Source organism: Lagopus leucura, unplaced genomic scaffold (genome assembly GCF_019238085.1).
Source record: "Lagopus leucura isolate 7727_CA_CO unplaced genomic scaffold, USGS_WTPT01 Super-Scaffold_100157, whole genome shotgun sequence".
Lineage (NCBI taxonomy): Eukaryota > Metazoa > Chordata > Aves > Galliformes > Phasianidae > Lagopus > Lagopus leucura.
Window position 1 is genome coordinate 48499088 of NW_024962334.1, and position 12708 is coordinate 48511795.

At 43.7% G+C, this 12708-nt stretch overlaps 1 protein-coding gene across 1 annotated transcript in view; it reads left to right on the forward strand.

Moving 5' to 3' along the window:
- WNT3A (Wnt family member 3A) overlaps nucleotides 1–12708 on the forward strand; it is an 83176-nt gene that overhangs the window by 37950 nt on the left and 32518 nt on the right. The window contains exon 2 of the mRNA XM_042888897.1: nucleotides 8136–8377. Coding sequence (XP_042744831.1) covers nucleotides 8136–8377 — 242 coding nt within the window. The remainder of the gene's footprint in view (nucleotides 1–8135; nucleotides 8378–12708) is intronic.

The window sequence follows — 12708 nt, forward strand, 5'->3', positions numbered from 1 at the left end:
GCTCCATCACTAAGGAGTTTCAGGATAAAATTCCCCCAAGCGCTTCAGCACTTAAGCAATTTAGAAGTCCAATTCCAATCTTCACAAGCATCTGAGATCTCTGAGCCCAGTCCTCCAAGGTATTTAGCACTGACATAGCCCAGAACAGACCTCAGTTCAGGGGGATGAGCGTTAATGAGAGGTTTGAAACCACAACATATAATTTATATTGCTGATCATTTTAAAAGGTTCAGGTTGGGATGCTGTGGGGGCTGGAGGGAGAACTAGGAAGGATAAGACTAGCCACGCTCCTAATTATTATTGAAATTCATAGTAGGAGTCTAAATACCTATTTATACTGTAGACATTTTTCTACTATTTGCCTAATATATTGCCTTCTCTCTTCCCTCTGTTCCACTAATTTATCACTCCTGACCCAGAAAATCTGTGTTGTTTCTTTTTTTTTTTTTTTTTTTTTAAATGTAAAACTTGATCCCAGTGCCCAAAATGTACCCGTGCTAAACAGGGCAGAAAGAAGCAAACACGCACATGCATACATACTTTCCATTTGTCATGAAACCCTGGTAGGGGTTAGGCTCGGAGAAGTCAGAAGTGAGGCAGCAAAGGTGTTTACATGAAACTTTAAATTACTCCTCTTTCATTTGCAAGTAACTGTTGTTCCTCATCCCGGGTAAATTTATCCATCAGCAATATCATTAGATGAGTTCATTGTAACCACGAGATTTACAGCGCTCATAAACTGCAGTGTAGGTGGCAGATTAAAATGTTAAGGCTTATACATCTCTAATACCACGTGCTGTGATCCTGGCAAACCTTACGAGGTAAATGGAGCTGCACGGAGGCAGATCTGAGTGGAGAGACCTCCAGGGAGAAGACCCAAATGAAGAACGTGATGTTGAACCAATATCAGGTCCTGGAGCCAGGCTTGAAAATATGGTTTGAGGGGCCATTATTCTGCTGGATGGGTTGTTTTTCAGACGACATGTACACCAGAGGAGTTAATTGCCTTGGGTAATTAAAGAGTTCCTAAGACTTTTTGCAAGGAACCAGGTTGTTAATACTCGTATTCTCTCCTGTTCCCTTCTACCGTGTAGATCCTAAGGGAAGACAAAGTCAAAGCAACATCTCTTGCACTCAGAGTGGAAGGTGCTGAGTGTTGTGGTGTGCCTTAGTTCCTGTGGGAATTTACTGTCCCGGCCAAACCTCAACTCAAATATTTATACACAGCATTTTTAGCATCCACGTGAAGTTGTCATTAAGCCTGCTGTTTTCCAAATCTAGACCCAAGCTGTTGGGTCTAGATTTGGAAAAAGCTGCCATGTTCACATTAGAGGGAGCTGCCACCCATCAGCGAGCAAAGACTTCCCTCTGTGTCCTCCTAGCAGCCCTCAGGCACTTCTGAGGTTCAGCGAAAATGGGTGAGATTCCAGCTCTCTCACTTCAGCTAAAAACAAGGCGTCTAATTTACGCTCATCGCCCAAGCTTTTCCCCAGCCAGTGCTGCCTCCTGGGCATCTCCGTGATTCAGCCCACCTATCTGAGGCACCTATCTTAGGATGGGCCCAATTGCCCTCTGGAGGTGCTGATCCCGCTCCATGGACTCGAGGAGAGTGCTAACTTACTTGGCTGAGATGCCTAACAACTTTTAATGGTCAAAGTCGGGTGAGATGAGTCCCACGCTCAGAGATCCTCTGATGAAAGGTGCTAGAGAAATACAATGCTGCATCATCACCACCATCGTTATTATTAATGCAGAGTAAAGGTGAGGGAATTATTCATGGGAGAAAAGTTACCTCCGTGCCTGTATATTTACAGGATCTGACCCAGCTTTTCAATTATGTACATACTTTCAGGGCTAGAGCAGAAAAAAATAATTAAATATAGCACTACTCCTCTCCTTTCAGATGAAAGAAGAGGGACTGTAACAACAGAACTGAAAAGAACAGTTAATCCAGTAGTTTTCAGTCTTTTTTCTTTCCAGATCAGAAAAAAAAATCTGGAAGTTCAGCACAGTGAACGTTGGCTAACAACAGGCTTAGTTTTCTTCATTCTTTCTGTGGACCTTTCAGGAATAATCTGTAAATATGAAAATGCTCAGAGACCAGAAGGTGAATACACTGCTGCAATCACCGTTATAGACATTCACAGACCATTCATCTAAGTTAAGGTCGTTTTCAGTTTTTCAAATTTTAGACTGAAATATCTTCAACTTAAGCAAATTAAAATTTTCACTACAATTCACATGTTAAATTGCTTGGATCTGAGCAGTTTTCACGTCTAGAAAGAAATCAAATGCATCCAAAGGGAAAGTAGCTAGCAGAATGATTTATTTTTCCATTTAAGATGATGGGTTTGGGTGTGCTCCCTTACCTTTCTTCACTCTTTTTCTTTGTAAAACTAGTGGTTTTCTATGAAAATGAACACAGGTCTATTAATATTTCTGTCTGCCTACCCATCTGATCTCTGATCTGGTGATTCAAGTCTACAGAAGTGTTTCACTGAGCCTGGAAAGTGGTGTATGCCATAGAAGTGGAAAGGAAGAAATGATAGGTTTATCTACCTCTCCTACACCTAGTCCCTATCTCTGATTGAAATGCTTTTGGATACCTTACCAGCTTCCATCTATGTGCACTGGATGGACACCATCGCTCTTCTTTATGCATGCCAGCCCTGTAAAGCACTCTGTCTTTGTGGAAACTGAATCAAGGTTAACGTATACGTCCTATTCTTTGAGTGTCTTGAATACTCAGGTGCCAATGACCTTTCAGAGCAGCCTCAATTTTTTTGAAACTGCAGAGTCTCCTAGTAGCTATGTCCTCCTCAAACATATTTTTATCATCTTCAGGTGCGTGAAGCTCATGTTCTTGACCTCAGCAGCCTGTAGTGGATGATGGTTAGGGCACCACTGGGGGCCAAATTGGGTGTTGTAGGATGAAGAGCTGTGCCCGCTCATCACCTGCAAGCAGCTTTTCTGTGAGCTCTTCTTGCCTACTAGCAGGACATGCGAGACGACACTAGGTTTTCCTTATAGGACCTATGGAGGTCCTGCCAGGACCTATGGAGATCTCTCCAGCCACCTTCCTCATTTCAGTCTTTTAAGTTTCATGATGCTGAGTGCATTGTGAGTATGCATCATTTTGGATAGATTGCTCTGTGGCACGGTAGAGAGTTAACAAAAAATGAGGGAAAAAGGAAAAGAGTGTGAGGTGAACCTCTAGAAATCTGGATGGGTCATGAGAGAGGATTTGGAGGAGTTCTGTCATCCTCCTGCTAGAGAAGCCCATGCAAAGGGAGCAGAGTGGAAAAAGACCTAGTGCATCTGGAAGGGAACATAAATTCCCTCCAATATAAGCAGATGAGCATCCTTTGACTTAACTTCTGCTGCCACCGTCCATCTGTATAAAGCAAAATAACCAGTGTAACAGCTAGTGCTCAGTTTTCAGTGTTCAGTAGGGAGTTAAGTGCTCTCTGTTCCTTATGCTGGGTTGCTGCAGAGACGTTACACTCTTGCTGTACAAATTCAATTAAAGCAGTTACTTTACCCGTGTCAGGGATCCCAGAAGGACATCCGCTCTCAGCAGCACTTGGAGCCAGCAAAAGGCCTCTCCAAGATGAATAGCAAAACAGAGCCCCTACAGAGTTCAAGAATAACAGAATTCAGGAAGAGGCAAGTAGGCATACTCGCCTCTACATGCTGCACCTGATGCGTCAAGGACTTTTGACAGCCAGCACTGAGAAGGTAGTGACCTTGAAAAGTTGGTGGAGTGGTGCTGTACAGCAAGGTCATCCAGAACTGAAGCCTTCTCTTTTTTTCATTCTGAAGAACCTCTGAGAATATATTTCCTGCATATTTCTTCTGCATAAACTGACTGAGGTGTCCATTCCAAGAGGGAGAGTACATGTAATTTATTAAGAAGGTGGCCAGGTACTTATCTACAACCACTCTGCTGAAGGAGCAGATAGACTGAGATAAGGGAAATGAAGAGCTCTCTAGGTGTGCTGGCAAAAAAATGCTCACTCGAGGTTGAATTAAACACTTCAGGGCGTGCAAGGCTTAAAGATAAGCCAAGAACTTTGGCTGTGGACTTACAGAATAGTGTTTTCATGGCTCCTACTGAGCTAATTGCAAGAAAAAGCTAATTGGTTTGAAAAGAATGGCTCTTCGGCCCTTTCCATTGGGTCAAACTTGAGCATTACCTGTAAGAGGAATCAGCATTTTTGAAAACTTGAGAGCTTCATGAGTTCTCCAGTGAAAAAGAAGATGTTGGTGTCAATGCATCCAGAAAGAGCTGTTGCTTAAAAAAGTTGAAGATGATGACTGGTTAGACCACAGTATTCACCACTTGGCCCATTTCTTGACACCATCATGCAGAAGATGGCTTTGAAACAGAGCATAGGAGAATGGGAAATGCAAAGAAAACAGATTTGATCATTGGAAACAGGAGAATGAAAGATGGGAGCTACCAGAAAGTTGAGTAACACTCAAACGAGATTATGATCTTTATAGTCTTTCCAAGTCTTTTCTAATGGTTTTGGTTGTTGTTTTTCAGGTGTTGATGTTGGTGGATTTTGTTTGCTTGCTTGCTTGGGATGGGTGGGGTTAGAAGGTTCATAAGGCTCATATCTTGTGATCAATCTCCTAAAGATGAATTGACCTTAGAGAGAGGGATAAAATGTTTACATCTGGATTCTGGTAGCAAATTAGAGACCAAAAGAGGGTGTCCTAATTGATGTTATCACACTCCAGAGTCTGTAAGTAAGGAAGGAAAAGGACTGTACCTAGCTGTGTTTAGCAGCAGAGGCACTGTGCATGGACCAGTGTAGAGATTCCACCCTGTAGCTCTGACTGAAAGTCAAGTGACTGCACACTCCAACTCTACATTCACTGTCTCAGTGCCTGATGACGCCTTGAGAACAAGACTCTTGCATGAGATTGTCTTTTGCAGATTAAACTTTCCAGACTGTAACACAGATCAAAGTAAGGTGTGACTGTTTCCCTGCTGCATTGAGAAGGGAGCAGTGTGAAAAGCAATTAAAAGTATTTCTACATGTTTTTAATTTTTATCTTAGATGATATTCCCAACAATGGAAACGAATAGTTGAGGGCACCAACCTGTAAACTCCTCTTCCTATGATTTGTGTTTTCACAGCGTACTGCTGCAGTAACTTCCAAAAGACATAGAGGCATGAGTTCGGTTGTTCAGATAAACTGAAGTTTAATTGGTGTCCTAAAGTTTCATCTAGGTTCTGTTGAAGTGGCTGAAGAAAGTCCTCGTCCTGGCTTCACAATATGGCATACCATACAGCAGGCTGATCCTACCACAGTGGATCCTTTGTTAGGAAAGCTTTGGGATGTATGCTGGTGACATTAGTAGATGTGGGAACAAGCTCTGTAAATATTTTAACCCAAGTTAGCTTTAAGTACTGCAAGGAGCCATCCTAGACTCTCTGTAGTCAGTTGCTATAGACAGTGGAGAAACTATTCTCTGAAGTATGAGTCAGAGCAAATGTTGGTGCTCTTCTCTGGAGGCTGGAGGCTTCAGTGAAAACACCTATTTCTCCTCACTGTTTACAGAGATAAGGGCCATCTAACTTCAGAGGTTAAGTATTCTAAGTTGCCTTCTGGGAATAGCTGCTATCTCCCATGCATTTGGGCTCTGAATAGACTTGGAGTTGGAGATGTGGCACCCTAAGTCTCTGTATGCCCAGCAAGGCCATAGGGGCAACACCCTAAGCAAGCCCCCTGCAGCCTGAAGTAGCGTTTCAAAAGGTGTCTTTAGACCATCAGGTGTGATCCAGCGCTTTGTTTATAGCTTAACAATTAAATTAAAAGTACACTGTGAAGTCAAAGTGAAAACACCAGTTGGTCTGGCATGGGATCCATTCACAGGTGCTTTTCTGCCACTAGTTTTTCCCTGAATTAATCAAAAGTTCAAGAAAACCCACATCAAGACACATAGATAGGGAAAACAAGTCAGCTGGGTCCTTTTCTTGGCTTTCTTCTGTGGGCTCCTGCAAGAACTCACCTCCCTCCTATTCCTTGGGTCTTTGCACAGACTTCAGCACAGCACTCACCTTTCCTGGGTGGGAAATTTTAAGGAACTTAGCCGTACCTGTTGTTAGATGTAATGACATGATTCATCCGGAGACTTCTACAGTGCAGACACATCCCACTCAACTGCTCACACAGGGTTTATTCTCTCTAGTCTAGCCAATACATTCAATGGAGGCAAGGCCATGATTCACCTCATCCTAAGCAGATGTCTAAAATGGGGCAGATGAATCGTGCCCTAGAAATGCCTGTTTCTCTCCTCAGACTGATTACAAAGGCAGCTTGGGGTGTGTAGCTTGGGCTCATCTCATCTACCTTCTTATGTCTCCAGCTTGGGCTGGAGACATAAGAAGGTAGATGAGATGAGCACAACTCCTAGTCAGTGTCCTTCTACCTGCCTTCCTCTTACTGGGAAGAGTCAGGCACTTCTGGAAGGCAATCCATAGTTGCCTCATATTCCCTCCCCGGAATAGGAAGAACTGTCCTTCAATGTTAGCTGAGATGAATCTTCAACTCAAACCACAGCTGAGGTGGAAAAAGGCCCGTAAGTTTTGGAAATCAGCTGAAAAATGTTTGCTTTCACAGACACCTTTCACCTCGTCCATCTAAAATTCATTTACTTGACAATGTTACAGCAAAAGAGAGGGGAGACATATTCCCTGGGTGCCTGCTGATAAATTCAAACACACCAGGCTGCTCCCAAATGAAAACCACATAGCAAAAAAAAAAAAAAATGAAGGTAAACAGAAATACACGCTGCCCAGGCAAGTTTCTGTTTGTCATTAATTCTGAGCAGAAAAGTCAATCAAGAGATTTAATTAGAAGAATAGGAAATTATACTCTAAAAATCCCTTCAGTTTTAGTAATCAAGGTTATTATTAGAAGCACCAGTAAAAACACTTTAAAAATTTATCTAATTAGCTACGTATCTGCTGATCTCTGTGCATAGCTGACTTGTTTGTCTCTAAGGCTTCAACCAACATAATGGTTCGTGGACACTCCTTTCAGAAGACTTCCATTTGGCTCAGCGCAGAATCTGCACTCCAATTGTTGTGGTTTTTTATTTTACTCTGTTCATTTTAACTGGAGCAATTCACAGACTGATGGCCAAAGCAGGTTTTGCATATCCTCGTGACAGCACAGCAAAGCTGGGTTTTATGAAAATGCAACCCTGGTTTTGAAAATTCCCAGATTAAAACTGGTGTGAGAGCGAAGTGCAAATCTGCTGAACTTAATATCCAGAGGCAGACTTTTAATACTTAATTTTTTAAGCAGTTCAAACTGATAAAGCCTTGCAAAGCACATGCCTGAACTAAGCAGGTGTGGAAATACTAACGAGCAAAAAAATCTTTTCCAGAATGTACTTTCAGAGAGGTTACCAATGGATCCATGGATCCAAAATTCCATGCATCCTTGCATTAATGTTCCTAGTAACATGAGTCCAGTTTTTCATAAAGGAGGACAGCACTGATGTTGGACCATCATTAAGCTCGGTCAGGCTTTTAGAAGCTCTCAAGGTCCAACCTGCTCAAATCTTTATGATCAGTCTCAGAAGTTACCTGGTAAGGTACACAGATTAATTGGGTGGTATTCATAAATTTGTTGTGATCTTCTAAAGTCTTGGAGTCTTCTACTGTCAGTGTTATTACCTTGTATAGCTCTGGAGGTGCTTTTGATTCTCTGATCCCTGGGCTTCCTCAGCTGCAAAGATTTCCAATAAAAATTGCTTGCACTAGTGCAAGTACACTTGGCTTCCAAAGAAAGAAATGTGGCTTAATCTCTTTGCAAGTGGAACTGATTGCACAAGGTGAGCATCTTTGGGAAGAGGTACAATGATGAGAGAATGAAGGAAAGGGAAGGAAGATATTAAAGGTAGAGCCGCTTGCCTGTTGGTCCTCTAGGAAACTTCAGGAGAGACATAATGATGTTATTTTGGAGAAAGATGACAGTGGAAAGGATGCTCTCTGGTGAGCAGGATGCACGGAGGAACTGAAAATGTTGATTTTCTTTCCCCATTCCTGGAAACCAAATACAAAACTGAATGTCAGACTGACAGCATCTGTTTTCCTTGTGTTTTTTTCCAGGTCCTTGGCAATTGGTCACCAGTATTCCTCTCTGGGGACTCAGCCCATCCTCTGTGGGAGCATCCCAGGACTGGTCCCCAAGCAGCTACGATTCTGTCGGAACTATGTGGAGATCATGCCCAGCGTAGCAGAAGGGGTGAAGATTGGGATCCAAGAGTGTCAACACCAATTTCGAGGGAGGAGGTGGAACTGCACAACTGTCAATGACAGCTTGGCCATCTTCGGACCCGTGCTAGACAAAGGTGAGCCCCGTGCCACGTGTTCGGTGAAAGCAAGGACCACAGTGGAATAGCATCAGAGATTTTGATAAACCCACTGTGAAATTCTTGCTGTGTGATAAAATTCCATGTAAAATGGGCTGGTGGAGACAGGACTGAATTTCATAAGGAGGCAAATGGCAGAGGCAAGAAAAAAATTTTGGGCACAGGACCCTATCCAAGCTTTTCAAACCTGATGCAGAGGCACTTGGTAGAGACAAGAAGAAATGTAAACTTTCTCATAGGGCTGACAAGTAAATCTGTGGCTCTCTGGTGTAAGGTGATGGGCTGCAGGGCAGTGTCTGAATGCAGTCATGGTTGGAGATGGTTCCTAAGGGTTGGACAATCGTTGTTGATGCCCTTGTGGGATAAAATGAAGATCAAATCCTGAGGAACTCACCCTGAGTCAATGGTGTTGACCATTGGTTTATGGATATGGCAAATTAAAACAAATTCTGACATGGGGCATTGAAAAACTTGGGACAAAACATCTCTAATAGCTCCCATTTATACCAACGTTTTGTCCCAAGTTGTTGAATGTAGTGATGTTTGAGTACTTGACTCTTGATACCATCTGTTCTTTTCACCTATAAGTGAGCAGGGACCTATTTCAGCTCATAAGAATTGTTTCATCCTTCTTTGCCCTTGTAGCACACCTTCACAGTCCAGTCTGGGCCTACACTTAATAACATAACAGCAGCCTGCAAAGAACAGAGCTACGATCTGTATTGCAGGGCTTCCACCAGCCCTAACAGGCATTGTACACACACCCAAAGGAGCGTGTGGTTTCAGCTGATGGGTGGATGCTGTTACCCCATTAGAGCTGGGACGCGATGCTAACACCAGTGTCACCATTCAGGTTTATCAGAGATCAGCCCCAAACAATTACACCTGCAGGAGCTGCAGTGTGGTGCGCTTAAGCCCATATCAAGGTGTCATATCACAATGTTTGGCACAGAATTAAAGCAACCATTCCAGGTACATCACTCCCGGGTGACTACAGCGTTTGAATTAGGTCAGCAGAGCAAAATATTTTCCCATAGGCACAAGCCCAGGGTGACTTTCCCAAAAGCATGCGCTGGGCACAGGGAATAAGTGAGCCAATTAACCTAACACCTTTGTCTTCTTTTGATGTCATAGAGTCATAGAATGTCTTGGGTTGGAAGGGATCTGAAAGATCATCAAGCTCCCACCTCCTGCCATGGGCTGGTTTCTCCACACCAGCTCAGGCTGCCAGCACCCTTCCAATCTGGCCTTGAGCACCTCCAGGGATGGGGCATCCATACCCCCTCTGGGCAGCAGTGCCAGGGCCTCATCACCTTCTGAGCAAAGAATTTCTTCCTAACATCTGACCTGAATCTCCCCTCTTTTAGTTCAAAGCCATTTCCCCTTGTCCTATCATCATTAGACCATGTAATAAATTGCTCCCCCTCCTGCTTATAAGCTCCCTTCAGTACTGGAAGGGCACAATGAGGTTTCCCCAGAGCCTTCTCCAAGCTGAACAAGCCCAATTCAAGGACATGCAGAACATCTTGGTTGAGACGCCTGATGTTATCCCATAGGAATGCTAGCAGGAGAGAAGTGATCTTCACTTTCTTGCTTACCGAAGGGGCTCTGATCCCACAAGCTTTATCTCACAGCTATATCAGCACGAAGGGTCCGTCCGTGCTCGAGTCTGCAGGCTTTCAGTAACTGGGCGCAGCGAGGGAGAGAAGGCTGGGACGATTTCATAACTGAAGAATGTTGTTCCTTGAGGGAGAATCAAACCACCCTTCAGTTTTGCTTCACCTACAGCAGGAGGGGGGAGAAAAAACAGCTCAGTCACATTCTTGTGCGGCAGATCCCCCAGGGTAGGAACATATTTGAGCTCCTACCCAGAAAGAGAGAAGGAGAAACAGAGAGAGAGAAAGAAAGCAAAACTCTGTTTTGTGGCTGGAATTTTAAGTCACTCTAGATCCAACTTCAGCTCCCCATCTTTGTCAATAGGGGCCCCGTCTTCCACCCCCAGCACAAGATGGTCACTAAAGCAACTCCTTTTTCCCTAACACAACTATCTGGACTTCTTTGATTGCAAAGGATTGATTTTAATGCCTTCAGGAAACGCTTCCTAGGCTCCAATCTCTCTGAGGCTGCCTCACTGTCTGAGCTGCCCTTGCTGCTTTGCTATCTCATTGCTAATTCAGGGCTAGGCTTGAGTTGTGATTCAGCAGTGCCAAACTGTCACCAGACTGCTCCCCTTAACAGCCATATTCTGATCTGAAACCAAAATCTTTTTCCCCATGAGCCTGTTTGTGGGAAGAAATCCCATTTCTTTTAGCTCCTATAAATATAATATGCATATAAATATATAAATATTGTATATGTAGTATGTATATATATACATATATTTATATTTAGCATATCCCTAGCCAGGATGAACGAATCACATATTAAATCACAACGGTATTCATGAGCACATCACAAGGGAACAGTGATGTTCAGAGGATCCAGGCTGACGTCTGTTTGGAGACAACACCTGACAGGTATGGCCCATAGCCTTTTAACTCAAGCCATATCAGGAGCAGAAGCCCCACAACCCATCCAGCTATTCAGTCCCTTGGTTTTTTGCCTGCCCTGCACAGTTTTGGGGAGAAAATTTCAGATAGGTGCCACCATTGGATCTTCCTTCTGAATTGCTAGGAAATGGGTTTTTCAGGTGTCCTATGCTGATGTACAGAGAACAGGATGCTCTTGTAGGAAAAGAAGCAGGTCTGATCTCCTTGTTAAACCTACCCAGCTGCCCATCAGTTGTGTTAAGCTGCTCCAGTTTCTAGCCTCCCTGAAGTTCAAATCTTAGGTACTGTGGAGAGAACAACCTTCACTTGAGCTTTTGTAGCAGAACGAGTTCTAGAGGAAAAAAAAATCTGTTCTCATTTGTTTCCTTGGGTCTCATAATGTTTTTTTCCATCTGTATATTGAGAGGCAGTGAAGCAGACTGTGGATACAGCCATGCGATGCTGAGAAACCATGCTAGTCAGAGCTATGCCCGGCAACTTATCTGAGAGGTTGGGCTGTTTGTAAGGCAGTTTCCATAGCTTTCAGTTTCCAAAGGATGAAGGAAAAATGCTTAAGTTGTCTTTAAAAATATGCAGGGTTAAAGTTTGGAGGATGTCATAGAAGGACATGACTTCACCAACAACAGAAAGTGAACCCTGCAACCCAGCGGGCATTTTCCATCTCAGGCTCAAGTGACTATTAGGAGTGGTGCCACTTGACCTGCTTTTAACATTTAGGGACTGAAGACACTATTTATGGTTAAGTTGTGGTGCGTTTTCTCCCCTCTAAGCACAGTGCAAGCTCTCTTTGAGACTCCTCTGGTCAGAAATATGAACCAATCTCAAGAGAAGGAACACAATGAAAGCTTCTCGCAGCCTTGTCTCTGTAAAGGACCTCAGCACATAATTAAGTCAAAATAAAAGTTTCCTCGTCTCCTCCCCCTTTCAATAAAAGTAAATTACCTCAAACTATTTAAGTCCCTCGGTTGGTTTAAATTTAAAAAGGGAGCCCTTGTCTGTCTATTTCTTTCACTCACTCCCACCTCCTTCTGCTAAAGACTGGCTGGGGCTCTAAACCTGCCAGATGGGCTGAGAAATGGTTAATAGTTATTGTGGAGGAGCAGCTTTTAATGAACTATTGAAGAATGATACATTGATGGAGTAATGGGAGTTTAAGTCTCTCTGTAATGAAACAGGTTCTCAGCGCGGACCCATTGTGGTGTAAATATGGCACGTCTCTCCCACTGTTTGGTCAGGGCTAAATAGCAAAGGCCAGAGGGGGGTCAGCTTATGGGGTCTCTGCTTTAGTTAATCAATCTGATTGGATTAGGGTCACTGCGATCCCTAATAATGTCAAAGGTTACGCCAAACTGGATTAAATGCTTTGTTGGGGAGGGCTCAGGTTCTTTCAGCTTTCACCGATGGGGCTTGTTTATTAGAGTTTAACACTCGTGCAACCTTTGGAAGCCACTCCGTCTCCTTTTTGTACATCAGGGCATTTGCTGGCGTGCAATGGGGCTCGGACGAGCCGGGGCGGGTGGCTTTGTCAAGCATCTGCGCCCGTCGGATGTGCCCTCTGAGGACATACATCAAATTCCCTGCTGGACAAATGAGAGCCTAGTGGGTGATGCAGAGGATCAGGGGCATAAATTCATTCTGGAAATAATTGTTGGCCCTGCTAGAATGGGAATGACCAAAGCCACGGAAACAATGGAGTGCCCTGTTGTTCGTGGCAAAGAGATGCTCACTGTGGTATGGTTCCAGTCTATGCAGAGATCGGGA